Source organism: Carcharodon carcharias, chromosome 9, assembly GCF_017639515.1.
Source record: "Carcharodon carcharias isolate sCarCar2 chromosome 9, sCarCar2.pri, whole genome shotgun sequence".
In the NCBI taxonomy this organism is placed as follows: Eukaryota; Metazoa; Chordata; class Chondrichthyes; order Lamniformes; family Lamnidae; genus Carcharodon; species Carcharodon carcharias.
The window spans coordinates 139,072,794-139,093,833 of NC_054475.1; the positions used below are offsets into that span (position 1 = coordinate 139,072,794).

Consider the following 21,040-nt stretch of genomic DNA (forward strand, 5'->3'; position numbering starts at 1 on the left):
AAAATAAAATACACTACGAAGAAATTTGGTGCAAGTCAATACTGCAGTTTTAAAATCAAATTATTACCTGTTCTGGCATATCCCCATTTTCAATACCAATCTTCAGCAGTTTGTAGTTGCTGCCAAACAAGTCCCATCTTGTAAGGTCATGAGCACTAGAAAAGAAAAAAATAATAATTTTAAACCTATAATGAAAATTCAACAAGACACCTGTAACAGCATTTGCATTTTAAAAAGGTTTACAAAGGATATACAACACAGAAACAGGTCATTCGACCCAACTGTCCATGACATCATTTAAGCTCCATGCGAGCCTCCTCCCATCCTTCCTCATCTAAATATATCATAGTAACCCTCTGTTCCTTTCTCCTTCATATGTTTTGTCTAGCTTCTCCTTAAAAGCATGTACACTAACTTACAATACTCCCTGTGGTGGCAAGTTCCACATTCTCACCACTCTTTGGGTAAAGAAGTTTCTTCTGATTTCCCTATTGATTTCTCGGTGACTATCTTACATTAATGAGCTCCAGTTATGCTCTTCCCCACAAGAGGAAATATTGGCTGAGATCTTCCAGTCAGCGGCAGAGCAGGAGTGCACACCGCTGACTGCAATTTAAATTACCCACTTAACATTTACACTGAAGCCTTTGGACCTTAGGGTCTGGGCTCTGGCTTGGATCCAATGAATCTAATGTGTTGTCTTCTCATTTGTTGAAGAAAAGCATAAGCAGCACCTGGAAGATGTAAGAGAGAGTGGCAGGAGAAAAGGGATATACAGGAATTGACAAGAGTTTAGCATGTGGAGGCTGTTTTCCAACAACAAGAATAATCTTACAATTTGGACCTAATATACATACTGTAAGATATTACACTGGACGTATAATGGCAGTCAGTGTGATTTTGCTTCAACTGTACATCATCAGTAGCAAGTAGAGAATATTTCCATCGACAACTTGCAACACAAGAGGGAGCAAACATGATGCCTCAGTAGCAACCTTAGTTTTCATTAGTCTGAAGAGCTGCAAAGAGGCAGTACAAAATGTAAGCGTTCCTCCTATTGGCTTCCATTATATCCAAAGACCTGTGTCCAGTTACAGAAGAACAGCATGGACAACAGTGCCCAATGATCTCTGAGCACCATTCTCTAGCTGCAGAAGTAACTCAAGAACACCAGTAGTATGGACAAAACACCTGCACTTAACCTACGTCTAGACGAACAGCTCATTAATCAGTTTTAATTTTGCAGATCCTATTCGAAATAACTGTAAAGTTTAGCCCAAAAAGTGATAGTGGCCCTAAGTGCATATTCTTTAATAGAAGGTGGAGGCTTTCTGATACTAGGATTAAAATTCGGCAGGATAAGCAAAAAGGAAATTTGGCCAACTCTAATTTTTTTAATGAAATAGGTTAATTATAAAACACTTTGCTCAGAACTCAATTTTAAATCCAACCAATTCAAAATTTGGCACACAATTCTTTCATTTAAAATTTTATAGGTGATGGACTCAATCTCAGAAATAGGTCTTTTCCCTGCAAACCAAAATAATAAACTGTCCCAGCTCTGACAATATGACTTCAATTAATTCCATTATTGTTATAAAACATTCAACACTGTGACCAACATCACTAGAGGTCGACTAGCAATATGTTAAAACCTGCAATGCTTCAGTCATTCTTAATTCCGAAGCCAAACTATTTACTCTCAAATTTATCAAGTCTTAAGTTTATTCTACCCAAATCTGACTGAATCATTCTCCCTACATTCTTGACTGTCAGCTCTAGTCCTCCTAGCACTGAATTCTACTTCCTCAAGTAACCCTGGAGAGAGAAATTTAAACAAAATAAAAACTGAACTGCACCAACTTGGTGCAAATGTACACAAGTTCAAACGCATCAAAATACTGATTCTTACAAATACTGTAACTTACACTCTGCTCTTTCTTACAAATGCAAAACACTCGTAACACAGTGTTTTAGCTCGGTCTTTCTAACATATCTGTTCCTCAACATCTCCAACTTAACGGATACATCACTCAAATAAACAGCTCCAACCAAACCTCTAAGCATACCATTCATTTCTACAATGAAGATGATTTGTACCTTCTAACCTTAAAAGAACACACCCCGCATTCTATTTTAACATGGTAAAATGTTCCGCATGCTTACAAAAAGTTGCTTTTCCTGATTAATCATAAGCAGCAAACATATAAACACTCAGGGGCACACATACACACATGCACAAACAGTCCTTACTTGTGAAAGGCAGTGATCCTTTTCAATGTGGACAGGACCTGGTAAGCATCATCTTCATCAAGTTCTTCATCCTGTTCCAGTATTAAAATTAGTCAATACATGTACCAAATAACTACCAAATTGCTTTTACTTTTCCCAGCTACCTCATCAACATTTTGTCTGCATAAATATTATTTTTGCTTGGTAGTACAGAACTTGAGTATTGCTGAAAACAGAGAAATATCTAAGCTTTTCATCTTGCATTCATTAGGACACTCGCAAGACTACCAATTAGGGGAAGACAACAATTTATACTGTATATGAAGAGAGTGCTGATTGGTTGGCATGTGGTATTGCCATGGAGAATGCACCACTGATAGTGGGTGACAGTTAACTGCCAAGCACTGTGTCAGTCACCATCAGTGGTGCATTCTCCATGGTAATGCCACTTGCCAACCAATCAGCACTCTCTTCACATACAGTATAAATTGTTGTCTTCCCCTTATCAGGACACTCACGAGAATAGCAATATATAATTGCAAGGCAAAAAGTTTAGACATGTCTCTTTTTTTCCAACAATACTCAAATATTACTTTATTCTTTAACAATTAACCAAATAAGCCTCCCAGTAAAGACAACACCAATGGGAACAGAATGCCAACTAATTTTTCATGTGTGCATCTTACTCATAAATTGAGTATTGACACAGCAGCTCCTCCTCAAAAAGATCAATTCTGAATTCAGAAGCTTTTAAGATTTTTCTCTTGGCACGTTTAAAATATTGATTGGTATTGAAAGATACACTGAGGATTCAGTGCCGTGGTGCAAACTTAGAAGAAAAATCATACTGGACTAAAATGGAAATTGCATTGAGGGTTCCTATGAGAATTGAGTGACAAGTCATACTGAAAGGAACATACACTGCCACTTGGCGGGGTCTAATCAGTGCCAATTTTTTTTTTAAGTGCTTACATACAATAACTGAAATTTCAGTCACAAACACCAAATTGTACTCAAATATAGAACATTGTTAAAGTTGGCACTCATAATCACCATACAGCCACCCCAACTGAAAATTGTGCATGTTGCTTCTGGATGTTCGGAGGATCAAGCCTGGCTAGGCAACCCTTTGACACCCACATTCTAGGCTCTTTTTCAAGAAATGGTTTATTCAGCTGAGATGTTAAAGCGTTACTGCTACTGCTCCCCCACAAATAAAAATCCTGTAGTTTATATTTCTTGTGATATTATTAGGTGGAGAAAATTAATGGAAACGTTTAATAAGTTGATGTGTTAAGTACAGCACATTTCAAACTGTCACATAAATCCAAATGGTAATGAGGTAGGTGGTCTGATTTTATTACTGTACTAATTTCATTCTGAAAACTGCTCACAACTCTCAAAAAGAATTCAAGATTGTGAAACTTTTCTTAAATATGAAACTGAATGAAAACAAATATATTTTCCTTCAATGGTTGATGGAATACATCACGAAGTGCAGAGAGTAGAAGCTGGTTAACTATGTGGAAAATATTTTAAAAAGATGGCTGACAGCTACTAAAGTCCATAGAAACTTCAGAATACAAAACAAAACATACTGTCCGAAATCTTACTGGAACAAAGCATCTTGCAGCATATTCCATTAGACCTTTCCTTGCACCCTTTAGTTCAAGCCTTGAAGTTGCTCAAGGCATGAGGGTAATGGGGCAACTGGGTTTTTATTGAATTACAGTCTCTCCCTTTATCCGATGAGATTTAAAGAATAAGAATTAAATGGAAGATCAAAGGAATTAGAGTGGGTGACTAAGTTATATCAGGTACAGAAAGAGAGTAAGGTAAAGAAAGACTAGGTTGAGAGAGAGAGAGTGTGTGCGCAAGTGGGCAGAAAGAAAGATAGAAAAAACGTAACTTCTGTTTTTAAAAGTCTCAGAAGAAATTACTACATGCAGGAACAAGACTCAACAGTTTACACTGATCACTTTCTGGGCATTGCATTAACAATTATCACATTGTTAAATGTTGTAAAGTATGAGACCTAACTTTCTGCAACAAATTTAACGGGAAATTAATATGCAAATTCAGCAAGTTGTAAAAATAACTGGAAGGTTGAGAGTGAAGCACTGTTTATGCAAGATGAACAACAGATCAGCGTACATCAGGCAGCAAGTTCTGGTAATTCATAAACTCTCAGTATACCTCCTTGCCCTGAACTTGCTGGCTGACTGATGCATTAATATCAGCATGCACTGTGAATGCACCATTATTTTTCCGCCAAGATTTGGGCTTTTATTTTTTCAAGTTTTGTCATGTAGCATTATCTGCTTCAGTAATAATTTAGTCAGTCAGTCAGATTGGTATGAAACTTTGGAAAGGTGTTAAGACACATAAGAAGGTAAACATTAAATGAGTTTCCTGTTCTTAAAAGTTTCTACAAATTTAATACCAGCTCCAACAAAGTTATATGAAGTCAGAAATCTTAATCTTTAATATTTTAGAAACAACTATTGTAATCCAAAGATAGCAATTTGAATTAAAAAGAAATTCATTTGTATGGTTATCAACCTTAACCTCAAATGATTTACTTTCTCATATTGTCTCCAAGTTCCCATTTTGCAAAACATCCCAATCTGATGAAAGGAAATAAGTTTCAATCTTGTATTTAATGGGAAAATATTTTACATGTCTATTGATTCTAAATTAATAATGAAGTGCATTTAAAACAAATTTGTGCTGGGTTTGTCTTTAATCTGCTATAGTCTTTTTTAAATGTAGAATTATAAAAGACAATTTAAGGCAGCAAGGCTGAATTGATGCTTTAAGAAAGAATACTAATGATACATTAAGTTTATAGAAGATTAATAATGCACCAATTCTAATGAAATATTCTTTTGAAAATTGTACAAAATATCAACAGCAAACAAAGCAACATGACCATATTAAAACATTCTTTTAAAACTGACAGTTAAGGTACCACAGAATCAAAAGGATTTCTACATGACCTTTTGGATACAAACCTCTTGCAAGAAATCTTCAAGCATATGAGTGAATTTATCTACCAGTTCATCAATTAGCTGGCTCCTTGAGATGTCCACTCTGTTGAATATTGTGTATTCATCATTGCAGAGAGCATGGTAAGTTTTTGAACAAGCCTCTAAGACATCAGTGTCCACATGTTTTTCTACAATATTTTTCAGCTGCCTCAACAATGAGTCCAAGTGCTTCAATAAAAAAGGACAAAACATTTTTATTAGCATGGTGGCCAAAATCACATTACTGGATTTTAAAACAACTTTTACAAGGCACAAATTCGTATCAAGTTTCACTACAGAACAACAGGCAAAACAACTAACCATGAAACTACAATTCAATAGCACAATGAAAAAGTATCTGCTCTGGACTTAAAAATCTTTGATGGTTTTTAATTTTAAGCATGTGTTATTATCGCAAAAAACTCAAACTCCTTCATATGGGAGTGCAAGTTAACATATAGTACTACTTCATAAAGCAATATAAGCACAAAGATTGAAAGAATTTTGTTTATTCTTTCATTCTCCGTAAAAGGGGCTTCATAATATTGACCAAAAAAAAAACACTGATGCTGTAATGAATTTTTTTTTTAAAAAGAAAATTCTGGAAAAAACAGCAATTCATTAGCATATATAACAGAAAACATACATTAATATTTTAGGTCTACCCGCTTCATCAGAGCTAAAGGGTTAAATAGGTTCATGTTTTGTTGCAAGTCCTATCTGCATGTTTTGTAAATGCAGTTGAACTACTGTGTATACTGATGTAAATTCCTAATTTTTGAGACCAATTTTTTAGACCAAAAGTCAGGGGGTCAACTTTCACTTGGGTAATGTTTCTGAGGGACTGACATGCGTGCTTAATTTGAGCCCAAAAAAAATCGCCGCAATGGAATAAAGTAAAAACCAGCAGCATTAAGAATTTATACGAATTCTCTAACATTTATTTTATAACATCAGAAATTATATACATTTCATCCAACACAATATGAATATATAGCACAACACATTAACTACAACATTTCCCATAGCAAACCTTCAAAATTACTCTGATCACTATCTGAATCACCAAAAAATTTGTCTCAATAGCCTGACTGTACGACATATCAATTTTCTCCCATTCATCATCAGCAGCAGCATATCCCACAAGTAAATGTCCTCTGTATCATTGAGCGCATTCAATATTCCACATTTTTGAAATGATTTTTTGACAATATTGGGATCAAGTTAATTCCACACACCTATGACCCATTGACACTGTTACTAGTGAGGATGCTCGCATATTTCTGTCTATCGTGAATGTTTGACACCTTCCAACGTCCAACTCGTCTACATGGGATACTGTCCTTGAGAGTTTTATTTATACACACATCCAAGGGTTGAACAACACTAAAGACTGCCAGCAATAACTGCAACATTAGCATTGGTTGATCTCATATCACAAGCTACATCACTGACCAGGTGGGATTTGAACATGTCACAGACTTGCATTTTTTTTTCATTGCAGAGTACTCCTGGTCTCAAATTCAATTTCTTTGTTCCATTTCTTACAACCACCTTTATCGTGAACATGCACGACAATGTCTTTCTAAAATTTTTCTTTGGGGACAGTTTTGCGTTTAAATATCACCAGTGATTTGAATTTTGTGCCATCCACCATGGAACCACTGTGAACTATGTCACAAGAAGGCCAGTCATCTTTACAAGGAGGACTTTTTCACTAATTTTGGAACAGTCCTGTTTGCTGGCAGATCAAACTTCATCAGTGTTTCATCCACATTTCCAATGCAGGGCAACTAAAACACATTCTTCTCTCCATGTTGGATGACAAAACAGTGGAATTTGATGATTTTAGGTTTGAGTTCAGGTGGTAAATGCTGTGAAATTTTTATTTTCTGACGGAGTACTAAATCGCAACTTTTCATGAATCTTGTGCACCAGCTGGCGCTGGCCTTGAATTCTGAAATTCCATCTTTCTTCACTTCTCTGAGGGCAGATAGACAGATGGCTATGTGGGTGATAATGTAACAATTTTTGCCGATGATTGTAACCCATCCTGCTACTTTTTTTTCTCCAATTTGAACTAAGTTGTGTACCTGTTCTTCTTTCTCAAAAGCATTGTGATAGATCACATGGTACACATTAGTCTTGTTGATTGGCTAGGAGATTGCCACTAGAATTGGGAGAAGGAAAATCCAAAGTTTCACATACATGCCTCTAAATTAATGAACCAGAGCAATGACAAGCAAGTAATTAATAATCCCTGAAAAACTAGGATAGACTTTTACACGAAGTATATAAAAAATTAAAATTTTTAGGCCAAAGTCATGGGCCCAGGTCTTCCGGTCTCTTGATCGTTGGAGACAAGACATACTTCCCAAGACATACATTGGGACCCCTGGCTCCGTGGGAATTTCCCAGGAAGTCTGAACTTCCCACAAGTAATTTCCCCTACTTCCCAGGACCCACTGAAAATGTCTTCAACTCTTGAGTTAAAATCAGAGACTTTGGACAGTTGCAACTTAGTTACCTGGCTAATTACCCAGGAAATGTTAGGCAGAAAAATCCTAGTCTAACTCCTCGGTAACTACAACAACTGACGCCCCCGACTACCCCCAACCCAACCTTACCACCCAACTCCACCGCCAACCCTCATCCTCGAATGCCCCCTAACCTCACCTCGACCCCAAACCCGACCCCAGCCAACTGCACCCTATCTACTTACCTGCTTGCCTATTCCCTTACCTCACCCATCCCCTCATACAATAAGCTGTTTAAACATCCCAGCTTTTCAGTATATTAGTGAACACTAACCAAAATATGACAGCTGGTGCCATAAAAATGGGGCTTGGCCTGTCTGCCCCCAACGATTCAGCACTATGAAGAAGCAGTTCGATTTCAGGTTCACATTTATTTGAAATATTATGCTTTACTTTTTAAGTTTTCATTAGGTCTTTCTTTGTTTTAGTATTACATTGTCTACTTTCATGGGGCTACAGGATTTTCATGTGTTCTTTCAAAATTATAGTACAGAAGATACAGGAGCTATTCTTATTTATATTTTTATTGAAATTCTAATATAAATTTCTCATTACGAAAATCTTAACTTAAATTTTAGAAGGAATCTACACAACAATGCAAGAATATCAGTGTATAAAAGTACTGTCTTTTTCACCTTTTCTAGTCGACCAGTTGTATAGATCTCCAAGTCAAAAAACAGCGGTAACTGTAAAAGGTTCGTCACTTTTTCTGCATCAACAGCGTACTGCTCAAAATTGTGGGGGGGGGGGGGAAAAGATAATAAACAATAAATATTCATATCCAAATGGCTAATTCAATTAATGGTCAACAAAATGAAGATGACTGTAAAAGAGCACCAGCACAACAGAAAATTAACTAACATTTTAAACACTGTTTTAATTCAAAAATTCAGGGTCCCTTAGCTCAGGGAGTCAGCCTTAGCTCAGCAACAGCACTCTCACTAATGGAGCTGGAATTTGCTACACACAAAGTGCATACAATATATATTTCTCTAATGACTGCACTTCAAAAGTAATTTATTGGTTGTGAAGCATTTTGGGGTATCCTGAGGTTGTGAAACACTATATAAATACAAGTTTTTTTTCCTTCTTTCAGTAAAAATCACTCAGTACACAGGATGTACTCTCTTCAGGCAGAACTGTATGGGCCAGAGAACACAGTCTCATGGACAATATTGCTAGTGAGTGTCAGAAACAATAGTGGCTAAGTGTGGGGCTAACGATGAGATCCAGAAGAACATGCCACAGATAAAAAAAGGCCACAGCTTGAGCCTGTACATTTAAATACAAACAGCATTGATAAGTAAATTGAAAAGGTTTACTGAATTATTTTTTCATGCATTTAATCTATTGCAAAAAAATGTAAAAAGGTGAAGGAAAGGTGCTTCTCCACTGGAAGAGAAAACTGAAGGGTCAATCGCCCAATGATACACTTGGGCACTTATTACCTGGTTAAAATCAGCTGTTACAGGGGTCTGATTTCTTGCTTCCTTAGTTTTGGCTGGGGTATGGTGCATAGTACAGAAAAACTAAGTGGGCAGAGCACCATTGTTTTCACAGCACAAATACTTTTGGGTTCTGTTTCATTTAGCACTGCTGCTCTGGTTTTGAAATTTCTCGTGTCTCATGAATTAATCTACTTCATTTGTGCCTTAATCTTATCAACTTGAATGCTTCACAGAAATCACAGATATGAGAGTCATTTGGCCATCCAACCAATGCGAATACGAGCTCTTCATGTTGAGTGATCAATTTTCCTGTCCTTTTCATTGGGATGGCTCTAAGGTCATTCAGCCCATCGAGCCTATTCCACCATTTCATGACTGTCATGGTCCATCGACTCATCTTGGTTCTGAAACCCTTAATACCCTTGCCTCATCAAAATCTATCAATCTCTGTTTTGAAATTTTAACTGACCTAGCTAGCCTTAACAGATTTTTGGGGCAAAAGAGTTTGAGATTTTCATTATCCTTTGTGACAGAAATGTTTTCTGACACCATCTGTAAAAGGTTATGCCCCCTTGTTCTGGATTCTTTGGCCAGAAGAAACAGTTCCTCTCTATCCGCCCTTTCAACTCCTTTCATCATTTTAAACATGTCAATTAGATAATTCCTTAATCGTGTACACTCAAGGAAACACATGCCCATGTGTATGCATCATGTCCTCATAAGTTAACCCTTTTAGCTCCGGTATAATTCTGGTGAATCTATGCTGCACCCCGGCCAAAGTTAATTTATCCTTCTTGTGATGTAGTACCCCAGAACTAAATGTAGTACTGCATGTTGGGTCAAACCAGAGTCTATACAGATGTAACATAACCAGCACCACCTTGTATTCAAACCCTTTTGAGGGTTGAGGGTAAAGGCAAATATCCATTAACCTTTTAATTTTTTTTATATATATGCCTGTCCAATAGCTTTATGATTTCTGCAACTGAACCCCAAAATCCAGTTCTTGGCTTATCATTTAAAAAATACTCATGATCTATCTTTCTTGAGTCCAAGTGGTTTTAATGCTATTCTAACTCATTTACTATTTTAGAGTTTATGACTCCAGTCATAAAAACAGAAACTATCAATCTCTTGTTTTTGTATTTGTCCTAGTCCATAGTCACCTACAGTTCTTTCTGGTCTTCATTTACCTGTATTACTTCCACTGTTGCCCACATCAATCTTTGTTCTGTTATCATTACTTTGAACAATTGGTGTGCAATACATGAATCAGTGTCCTTCTGGCTACTCACTCTCCATTACAGAAGGGCAGGAGAGAGAAACAAAACAATGAGCACAGGCATATTTATACAGTGCCTTATTATATCTCATAGAACGTCCCAAACTGCTGGAAATTCAACAAATCCACTTCACATAGATCAAATTATGTTGAAGTGCAGCCACCACACCATAGGATCTTTAATAGTTCCTTCAGTAGGCAGATTAAAGGGAGAAGGTGGCTTAACGGTAATGTCACTGAATTAGCAATGCAGGGGCCCAGGCTAACACTCTGGGGTCAAATGTTCAAATCCCACCACAGCAGCTGGTGGAATTTAAATTCAAATAATAAAAAACTCTGGATTTGAAAGCTAGTAACAGTATCCTTGAAATTATCATCGGTTGTCATAAAAACCCACTTAGTTCACTAATATACTTTAGGGAAGGAAATCGGCTATCCTTACCTGGCATGACCTACATGTGACTCTAGACCCACAACAATATGGTTGACTCTTAAATGCTCTCAAGGGCAATTAGAGATGAGCAACAAATGCTGGTTTTACCAGGGATGCCCACATCCCATGAACAAATAAAAAAAATTACCTGGTTTAATTTATGATCTGAATTAATGTAATACTTACTCGGTACCATACTTGTTAGCCAAGCAAATCCCCAAATAGAATTTGCGGCCATACACTTCGAATTCAGGGCCAAGAGTGTTACCAACTTAATCAAGCTGACAGTTTATACATGTAAGGCATTCTGGATCCAGAGTAAGATATTAAAGGACTTCCCATATGCTGCATATGGAAGCTTGGAACATTCAGTTGCAAACATCAACACCCCCCCCCCCGGCCACACACACACCACCCAACTATCCATCGGCCAAAATCTTAGCCGCACATCTTTTAAGCTTTCTACACCAAGTGCGGTGTATGGAATAGAGATCAATTCTTTAGAATTTCCATCACTGTAGACAGTTGAGTGTAGGACAGGAGAGAGAGATATCAACTTGCAATAGCTTTTGTGAAATCTAGTGATCAGCTTGAAATAACAAAAAAAATTTTTATATGTAAAAAAAACACTTGAGGGTGATTGCAAAGGTATAGAATCTAGATCACATATACCTCTAGTCAATTGCATTACAACTGAAGAGCAAACGTACATGTCCAGGGATATTCTAATGCAATGAAGGCTATGAAAAATATTAAGATTACCTTTGCTAAGAGCTGTGGAAGGACTGCTGAAAACTGTTCTGTAATTCTGGTCCGGTCATCCAACTGAGTTTTTTTCTCTTTTGCAGTCAATACCTATCATTTGCATAGCAAAAATGCAGACTTAAATGGTGTAAACATAAATGCTCTTATATTATTTACCTGTCCCCCTCTAGTTATTTCCCCATCTCTCCTGAACGCTACTAATCATTAAAAATGTACACAAGAAAAAATGGCAGAAATATGCTTAGAAACAGCAATGCATTTTCCTTTATCTCTCAACAAAATCTGATATCCTCTTTTGTGCAACTTTTGTGGTCACACAACAACTGTTCACAAGAGGAAAAATTTTCCATTCTAGAAGTACTTGAGTTCAAACATGTCTTAGTTTCCAGTATCAAAAGTGTTTACTCCAAGAGGAAGCTTCGTTCAGCACCAAGTGACGTTAGAATTAAGGAAATGAACAATGTGCTTGCTTGTCTCTGAAGTATTCAACAGCATTCAGCAAGGGTCAATAAAATAAAAATACTCTGTGAAGTACAATAAATGCTAAATTAATAGCTTAATATGTGTTCCAGTTATAAAACAAAGGACGTTGAGTAATTTACCTTACAAAGCCAAAGAACAATAAATTTTACGCACTATAAATATAAATCAGGCTTATAGTAATGGCAAAGTATCTAAAGGAGAAAAAAATTACCCATCAGCCTCAATGTTGTGATGATTTCACAGAATTTTTACAATGCTGAAGGAGGCCATTCGGCACATTGAGTTTGTGCAGGCTCTCTGAAAGAGCTTTCTGCCTAGTTCCACTCCCCTGCCTTATCCTGTAACCTTGCATATTGTCTCTTTTTACACTGCAATCCAATTCCCTTTTGAATACCTCGATAGAACCTGTCTTAACCACCCTCTCCTCTGAGATCTTCCTTCCACAGCTTCCAACCTCATAGTCTCCCAACCTCAGACTGCCCTCTTCTACCTCCTACCCAAAATCCACAAACAGGACTGTCCCGACAGACCGATCGTGTCAGCCTCTTCATGCCCCACAGAACTCATTTCTTGCTATCTTGACTCCATTCTCTCTCTCTCCCCTTGTCCAGTCTCTTCCCACCTATATCCGCGATTCCTCTGACACCCTACATCATATCAACAATTTCCAGTTCCCTGGCCCCTACCGCCTTCTCTTCACCATGGACGTACAATCCCTCTACACCTCCATCCCCCACCAGGATGGTCTGATGGATCTCCGCTTCTTCCTCGAACAGAGGCCCAAACAATCCCCATCCACCACTACTTTCCTCCGTCTGGCTGAACTTGTTCTCTCACTGAACAATTTCTCCTTAAACTCCTCTCACTTCCTCCAAATAAAAGGTGTGGCTATGGTACCCATAGGCATGGGCCCCAGTTATGCCTGTCTCTTTATGGGGTATGTGGAACATTCCTTGTTCCAGGCCTACTCCGGCCCCCTCCCACAACTCTTTCTCCGGTATATCGATGACTGCTTCGGTGCTGCTTCATGCTCTGGTCTGGACCTGGAAAAATGTATTAATTTTGCTTCCAATTTCCCCCACTCCATCATTTCCATATGGTTCATCTGTCACACATCCCTTGCCTTCCTTGACCTCTCTACCTCAATTTCTGGTGATAGACTGTCCACCAATATTCATTTCAAGCCTACCGACTCCCATGGCTACCATGACTACAGCTCCTCACACCCCGCTTCCTGTAAGGACTCCATCCCATTCTCTCAGTTCCTTCACCTCCGTCGCATCTGTTCTGATGAGGCCACTTTCAAAAAACAGTTCCTCTGACATGTCTTCCTTCTTCCTTCACCGAGGTTTTCCACCCAAGGTGGTTGACAGGGCCTTCAACCATGTCCAGCCCATCTCCCGCGCATCCGCCCTCACATCTTCCTCTCCCTCCCAGAACCATGATAGGGTCCCCCTTGTCCTCACTTATCACCCCACCAGCCCCTGCATTCAAAGGATCATCCTCAGCCATTTCCAGCATGATCCCACCACCAAACACATCTTCCCTTCACCACCCTGGCGGCATTCCACAGGGATCGTTCCCTCTGGGACACACTGGTCCACTCCTCCATCACACTCTACACCTCAACCCCCTCCCATGGCACCTTCCCAAGCAACCGCAGATGGTGCAACACCTGCCCCTTTACTTCCCTCCTCCTCACCGTCCAAGGGCCCAAACACTCATTTCAAGTGAGGCAGCATTTCACTTGCACGTCCCTCAATTTAGTCTACTGCATTCGCTGCTCCCAATGCGGTTTCCTCTACATTGGAGAGGCCAAACGCAGACTGGGTGACCGCTTTGCGGTACACCTTCGGTCGATCCACAAGCATGACCCAGACCTCCCTGTCGCTTGCCATTTCAACACCCCACCTTGCTCTCATGCCCACATGTCCGTCCTTGGCCTGCTGCAATGTTCCAGTGAAGCTCAACGCAAACTGGAGGAACAGCACCTCATCTTCCGACTAGGCACTTTAGTCTGCCGGACTGAATATTGAGTTCAACAACTTTAGATCATGAATACTCTCCTCCATCCCCACCCCCTTTCCAATCACCCTTTTTCCAATAATTTATACATATTTTTCTTTTCCCCACCTATTTCCATTATTTTAAAATGTATTTCCAGCCATTACTTTATCTCTACCTTTTAGCCTATTTCGATACCTTCCCCCCACCCCAACCCCACTAGGGCTATATGTACCTTGCTTGTCCTGCTTTCTACCCTTAATGACACTATTAGCACATTTCTTGGCTAATATCACCACCGTCAACATCCCTTTGTCCTTTTGTCTATGACATCTTTTGGCAATCTCCACCTATCACTGCCCTCTATCCAGCTCTACCTGTCCCAGCCCCCCTTAAACCAGCTTATATTTCACCTCTTTTCTATTTTTCCTTAGTTCTGATGAAGAGTCATTCGGACTTGAAACGTTAACTGTATTCCTCTCCGCAGATGCTGTCAGACCTGCTGAGTTTTTCTAGGTATTTTTGTTTTTGTTTTGGATTTCCAGCATCTGCAGTTCTTTGCTTTTACCCTCTCAGTAAGTTTGTTCCAGACTCCAATCTCCCTCAGTGAAAAAATCTTTCCTTCCTTCACTAATACTCCTTTAGCCAATTACTTTGAATCAGTCTCATGTGAGATAATTGAATTTTTGCAGCACTACATCTAGGTCTTTGGGCTTGACTCCTGGTATTAACTTCTTGCTCCCTTGACTGTGCATCTAGAGGGCCTCCTGGCCCCCTGCAGAGGCAGCACATCTTTCTTCCTTTGTAACTGCTCCAGCAAGGTCTCCAATACAGCATCAGTAAACCCTGGAGCCAGCTTTCTCCCACATTGTGCTATTCTTCAATGATTCCCAGGTCAGGATATCTTCCAGTCACGACTGCCACTACCTGCTTGAGCCACGATGCATGCACGCTGCCAGCACTTCTATATAAAGGTTCATCTTTTATGCTGCAGATCTCAGATTGCTCCCATCAGATAGGCTAGTAAGCGCAGACACTATACCCCCAAAGTAATACAGTTCAAAATAATTCCTCCCAGGTTTGAAGAGCAAACAACAACTTATAATTATATAGCACCATTAATGTCGCAAGATGTCCCAAGGCACTTCACAGAATTACAAACCAATTTTGACACCAAGTGACCTAGGGCAGATGACCAAAAGCTTTGTCAAAAAGGCACATGTTAAGAAGTGTGCGGAGGGAAGAGAGAGTGGCAAAGAGGCCGAGGGAAGGGATTTTAGAACTTTAGCCCTTGGCAGCTGAAGGCACAGCCACCAATGGTGGAGCGATTAAAATTGGGCCAGAATTGCAAGATATCTCTAGGGGTTATAAGACTGGAGGACATTACAGCGATAAGGAGGGACAAGGCCATAGAGGGATTTGAAAACAAGGATGAGAGTTTTAAAATTGAAGCACTGCTTAACTTTGAATCAGTGTAGGTTATTGGACACGGGTGTGATAGATGAAAGGAGCACACTGCAAGTTTAGACACGGGCAGTAGTTTGGATGACCTCAAGTTTATGGAGGATAGAATGATAGAGGGTACAAAGGGAGGACAGCCTGCAGTGTGAAGGAATAGTAAAATTTACAGGTTAAATAGCCATGGTTGAGGTTTCAGCAGTAGATGATCTGAGGGAGGGGCAGAGTCAGGCACTGTTACAGAAGTGGAAAAAGGCAGTCTTACTGATGGCGTAAACATGTGGTTGAAGGCTCATCTCAGGGTCAAATATGTCACTAAGGTTGCAAGCAGCCTCAGACAGTTGCCAGGGAGAGTGATGACTAGGGAACTGTGTGCACGACAGGGACCGAAGACAATGCCTTCAATCTTCCCAACATTTAGTTGCAAGAAATTTCTGCTCATCCAGTACTGGATGTTGGACAAGCGGTCTGATAATTTAGAAACAGTGGATGAGTTGAGAGAGGTGAAGCTGAGTAAGAGCTCAACAACTTACAAAATCTAACCGTGTTAAGTCTCAAGTGAATAAAGTATTTGTACCTCAACTGTACTTCACTGAACCCTGAAACAAATGAGCATCTTGGATAATGCTATTGAAATGTCATACCTTTCTACCTGAACCTCTGCCAACTGGAGGATGGCACTCTACCGTTTGCCGTATTGTGCACAGCATAATTTCAACAAGTGCACTCTCCTGTCTATCAGTCAGCACTGAGAAGAAAAAAAAAATGCAGTGTTAGTCTTTTTCGACAGGGAATTATGAAAGAAAACTGCTGTTTTCCTTAACTATTTTCAACTAGACCCCACATCAAATGATTGTTGTTTCAACAGTTAGGTAACATCACACAACCTGTACCAACAATGTTACACAAAAGAGGAAAAACATTCTGTCATTAAATCTTGCCAGTGTCCTTTATGCAGCTCTGTCAAGGTTGCACAAAGAACGTTAGAGACAATGCACTTACCTGTTTGCTGAACATTAAAAAGCATTTAACAAGGGTCACTAGGATCAAAGTAATCTGAAATACAAGTACCAGCAATTGAATTGATAAGAGTTTCTGATTAAACTGATCAAACCAGAACTGATCCAGATTAGATTTGGAGAACATGTTTCTCACATCTCAAGCCTACCAACATTTTAAAACATAAATCTATAAAATTGGTCAAATTTTGAAGTATTTTCATAGCAAAATGCAACTATTTTTAATTGTAATGGAAATGGTACTGTGCAGAAGTTCCAGTAAAACAACCCAAGGTGCTTCAGGGGAGCAATTATCAAACAAAGTCTGACCTGTTGGAGTCCTCTGACCTGCATCACAGGTTGAACAGTGATGCTTTCTTAACTTAGTCAAGACTTGTGGAATGGAAAGGTGGGAGTCAACTTAATTCATTTTCTCCAGGTCAAATGGGAATTTTATTTTCCCACAGACAATCGACAAAATCATCCAATTATTATTTGGAGCTCACTTTAAAAAGAAAACCCATTAGAATTTATAAAGTGGACATTTATTTATTCTGAATTATTGTCCTTGTCAACACAAGATATTTATCTTTAGATACATAAAGATATTTATGGCCGCACATGTTGCAGGCCAAAGCCTGAGCAGCAACTTCCAGGCTCCTGCACAGCCATCAGGTTAGCAGGAGCATTGGTGTCAACATCAAATAGTTCCCACATACAGCAGAGTCAAATGCATGCCTTTCTTCACTCCTATATGTGCCTCAATCCCAACCCAGAGCAGCATTCCATAACAGCATGCCATATTAATGCAAACTTTCCCCACATAGCACATTTTTGCTCAGAGTGAGCTTGTTAAATAAAGATATTTATTGTCTGCTCCAAAGTTGGAGCAGATTCTTCAGTAGAGACTCATGTGGGCCACCCCAAAATCCATTTGAACTTGCTTGTCTGTTCAAAACTCATCCTCCTGTCCAGTCTCTGCCCACACTGTTGTAAACTGCTCTGAATATGTTCTACCACATTGGTGGTAAAAAAAAAGTGCAAGTAAGTGTAACTGAGAAATTGAATATATCTATTTTTGAAAACTAGTGTGGTAACCCATGTTCTTTAAATGCCATTCCATGCACCAAGTTTTTCAGTGCATGGTCCCTTTAAAAATATTTTCATGGCCGCATATGTTGCAGGCCAAAGCCCTAAGCAGCAACTTCCAGGCTCCTGCACAGCCATCAGGTTAGCAGGAGCATTGGTGTCAACATCAAACAATTCCCACATACAGCAGAGCCAAATGTATGTCTTTCTGTACTCCTATATGTGCCTAAATCCCAAACCAGAGCAGCATTCCCTAACAGCATGCCATATTAATGCAAATTTTCCCCACATAGCACGTTTTTGCTCAGAGTGAGCTTGTTACCTCCAAACCAAATTATGACGCTTTGAGCCGTGGAACCAGACTTATTAAGAACTACACTGAGACTTCCAAAACTTATTTAGAGCTTCACAGTTGGCAGAGTGCTTTTAAAATGTTCTGAAATAATGGGTACAATTAATCTGGCCTGGATTTGATACTGGGTTCAAACCATGTTGTGCAAGCAGCCCCCTAAATTCATTTCCTCCGCAGTGCAGTTACATTTATAAAATTGAGAAGAATGAAGAACCTACTTTTTGTTAAATTATCCAGTTCATATGTCAGAGTATGAAATACAAAATACAACTTGTAACACCTCAACTCCAGGATCAACCTAGAATGCAAAGGTAACCCCAGGCTTCGCTTCTCTACCAACCGCCTCCTTAAAGGTTTCCTCGTCTCCAACCACAAATGCAAGGAGTTCATGGTCACCTTTGTCAAGAAAATCAAGGCCAATTGTTCAGGTACAGCTGTAACATCCCTCCATTTCTCATTGAGCCAAGCTTTCCCCAAGGTTCCCCTTGCCTTTAGTCCGTTCCTTTCTCTAGTTTCTCTCCCATCTCCCTTGATGCCTTCTCTGAGCTCATCTTTCCACAAGACCCTCTTCTTACATTCTGTACTCGATTCCTGCTAAACTGCCCATCACTTCACTTCCTTTTCTGACCCCAACATTAGCTGATCCTGTAAACTGCTCCCCTTGCTCAGGTAGTGCCCCATTCTCTTTTAAATCTGCCACCACCACCTCCATTAAAAAACCCACCCATGACCTTTCTAGCATTGTAAACTGCCGCCCAATCTTGAACATGTTATCGCTTCCCAATTCTTTCCCGCAACTCCATGTTTGAACCACCCCAATAGCATTTCCACCCCACTACAGCACCAAAATGGCTCTATTTAAAGTCACAGGTCCTCTATGACTCTGACAAATGTTGCACTAGCCCCCCTCATTGTTCTCAACTTGTCTGCAACCTTTGGCACAGTTGACCACACCATTCCCCTACACTGCCTTCATTTGTCAGCTGAGTGGGACTACCCTTGCTTGATTCCACACTTGCATATCCTGCTGTAGGTAGTGAATCGATGAATTCGCTTCTCTTCTCTTCCCTGTTCCATTACCTCCAGAGTTGCTCAACAAGTTACATTTGGCCTCTTCATATTTCACATCTACATGTGCCCCTCAAACATAATCCAAAGATTTGACATCAGGTTCCACATGTACGATGACCACACCCAGCTCTACCTCACCAAATCCCCTCTGGACCCATCCAGGGCCTTAGTGTTGCCAGAATGCTTACCAGGCATCCAGTTCTGGATGAGTCATAACTATAACTTATCATACATTTGGAAGACAAAAGACACAGTCATCAGACTACACAACAAACTTATTTTATTCATCACTAATTCTATCCCCCTCCCTGGTCACTATCTCAGGCTGAACCAGACTGTTTACAACCTATGCATTCTATTTGACCCTAAGCTAAGTTTCTGACTGCATAACTTTGTTCATCAGATAAAACAGTACTTCCATATCCATCGCCTGTCTCCACCCTCTCCTCTACTTATCTGCTCTGAAACAATCATCCATGCTTTTGTTACTTCCAGGTTGCACAATTCGAATTCTTTCCTGCTAGCCTCATATCGTATGCTAACCCATGCCAAGCCCCACTTAGCTATTACCCATTCTTTCTGATCTACACTGGTTTTTGAATTGGCAATGCCTTGATTTTAAAATTCTTGTCCTCAGTATAAATCCCTCTATGACCTCGGCCCTGCCCAACTCTGTAACCTTCTCCAACCCTACATTTCTGCAAGTGCTGTGCATTCCACCAAATATGGTTTCTTGTGCATCCCCCACACCCCTCATACCACAAGTTGTGGCCATGGTTTCAGCTACTTAAGCACTAAGCTCTGAGATTCATTCCCCAAATCTCCCCATTCCTCTCCTTTAAGACAGGCTAAAGAAAAAAACTAATTACCCAAGCTTTGTGGTCATTAGTCCTAATACCTACTCTTTTGGTGCTGATGATTGCAGAGTGTTCAGTGCCATTCGCAACACAAGACCAGGACAACATTTAGGCTTGGGCTGCTAAGTGGCAACTAACATTCTAGCCACACAAACGTCAAGCAATGACCATCTTCAATGAGACAGAATCTAACCATTCCTCTTGACATTCAATAGCATTGTTGATTGCCCCACCATCATCTGGGAATTGCCATTAACCAGAAACTGAACTGGACCAACCATACAAATACTGTGGCTACATTAACAGGTCAGAGGCTGGAACTTCTGCAGTGAGCAATTCAACTTCCTGACTTCCCAAAGCCTGTCCACCATATACATGGCACAAGTCACAAGTGAAATGGAATACTTTCCACTTGCCTGGATGATTGTGGATCTAACAACTCTCAATAAGCTCAACACCATCCTGGACAAAGCAGTCTGCTTAACAGGCATCCCATCTACATTAAACATTCATTCCCTCTACCACTGGTACACAGAGGGCAGCAGATGCATAGGAACCTGCAAATTCCCCCCAAGCCACACACCATTCTGACTTGGAACTATGTCACTGTTCCTTCACGGTCACTGGGTCAAAATCCTAAACCTCCCTTCATAATAGCACTGTGGGTGTGCCTACAGCAGATAGCTTGCAGGTTTATGGCGGCGGCTCACCACCACCTGCTCAAGGGCAATCAGGAATTAGCAACAATTCCTGGCCTTGGCGGTGACACTCATATTCCATAGAAAAATAAAAAGTGTCAAATTTTTATCTTATTTTGAAGTTGTGAAGCACCTTAGGCAATGCTAAAGGCAGTATTTAAATACAAGTTATTGTTGTAGACTGGGAATGCTGGTGATGCCATGTCACTTATTAGAAAAAGCAATAGTTGTTCAGTCAATAAGTAAATGGAAAAGTTTAGGCTTTATTCCAGTGCACACAATAAAACAAAATGAGAAAATTACT

General features: G+C 39.7%; 1 protein-coding gene across 4 annotated transcripts in view; it reads right to left on the reverse strand.

The window, feature by feature from the left end:
• Nucleotides 1-21,040, reverse strand: part of stag2b (stromal antigen 2b) — a 168,129-nt gene that overhangs the window by 40,389 nt on the left and 106,700 nt on the right. For all 4 annotated transcript variants that reach the window (XM_041196235.1, XM_041196236.1, XM_041196237.1 and 1 more), the window contains exons 16-21: nt 16,316-16,419; nt 11,724-11,816; nt 8,434-8,523; nt 5,247-5,450; nt 2,254-2,324; nt 68-155 (exon numbers count right to left, since the gene is read on the reverse strand). In XM_041196235.1, coding sequence (XP_041052169.1) covers nt 68-155; nt 2,254-2,324; nt 5,247-5,450; nt 8,434-8,523; nt 11,724-11,816; nt 16,316-16,419 — 650 coding nt within the window. The remainder of the gene's footprint in view (nt 1-67; nt 156-2,253; nt 2,325-5,246; nt 5,451-8,433; nt 8,524-11,723; nt 11,817-16,315; nt 16,420-21,040) is intronic.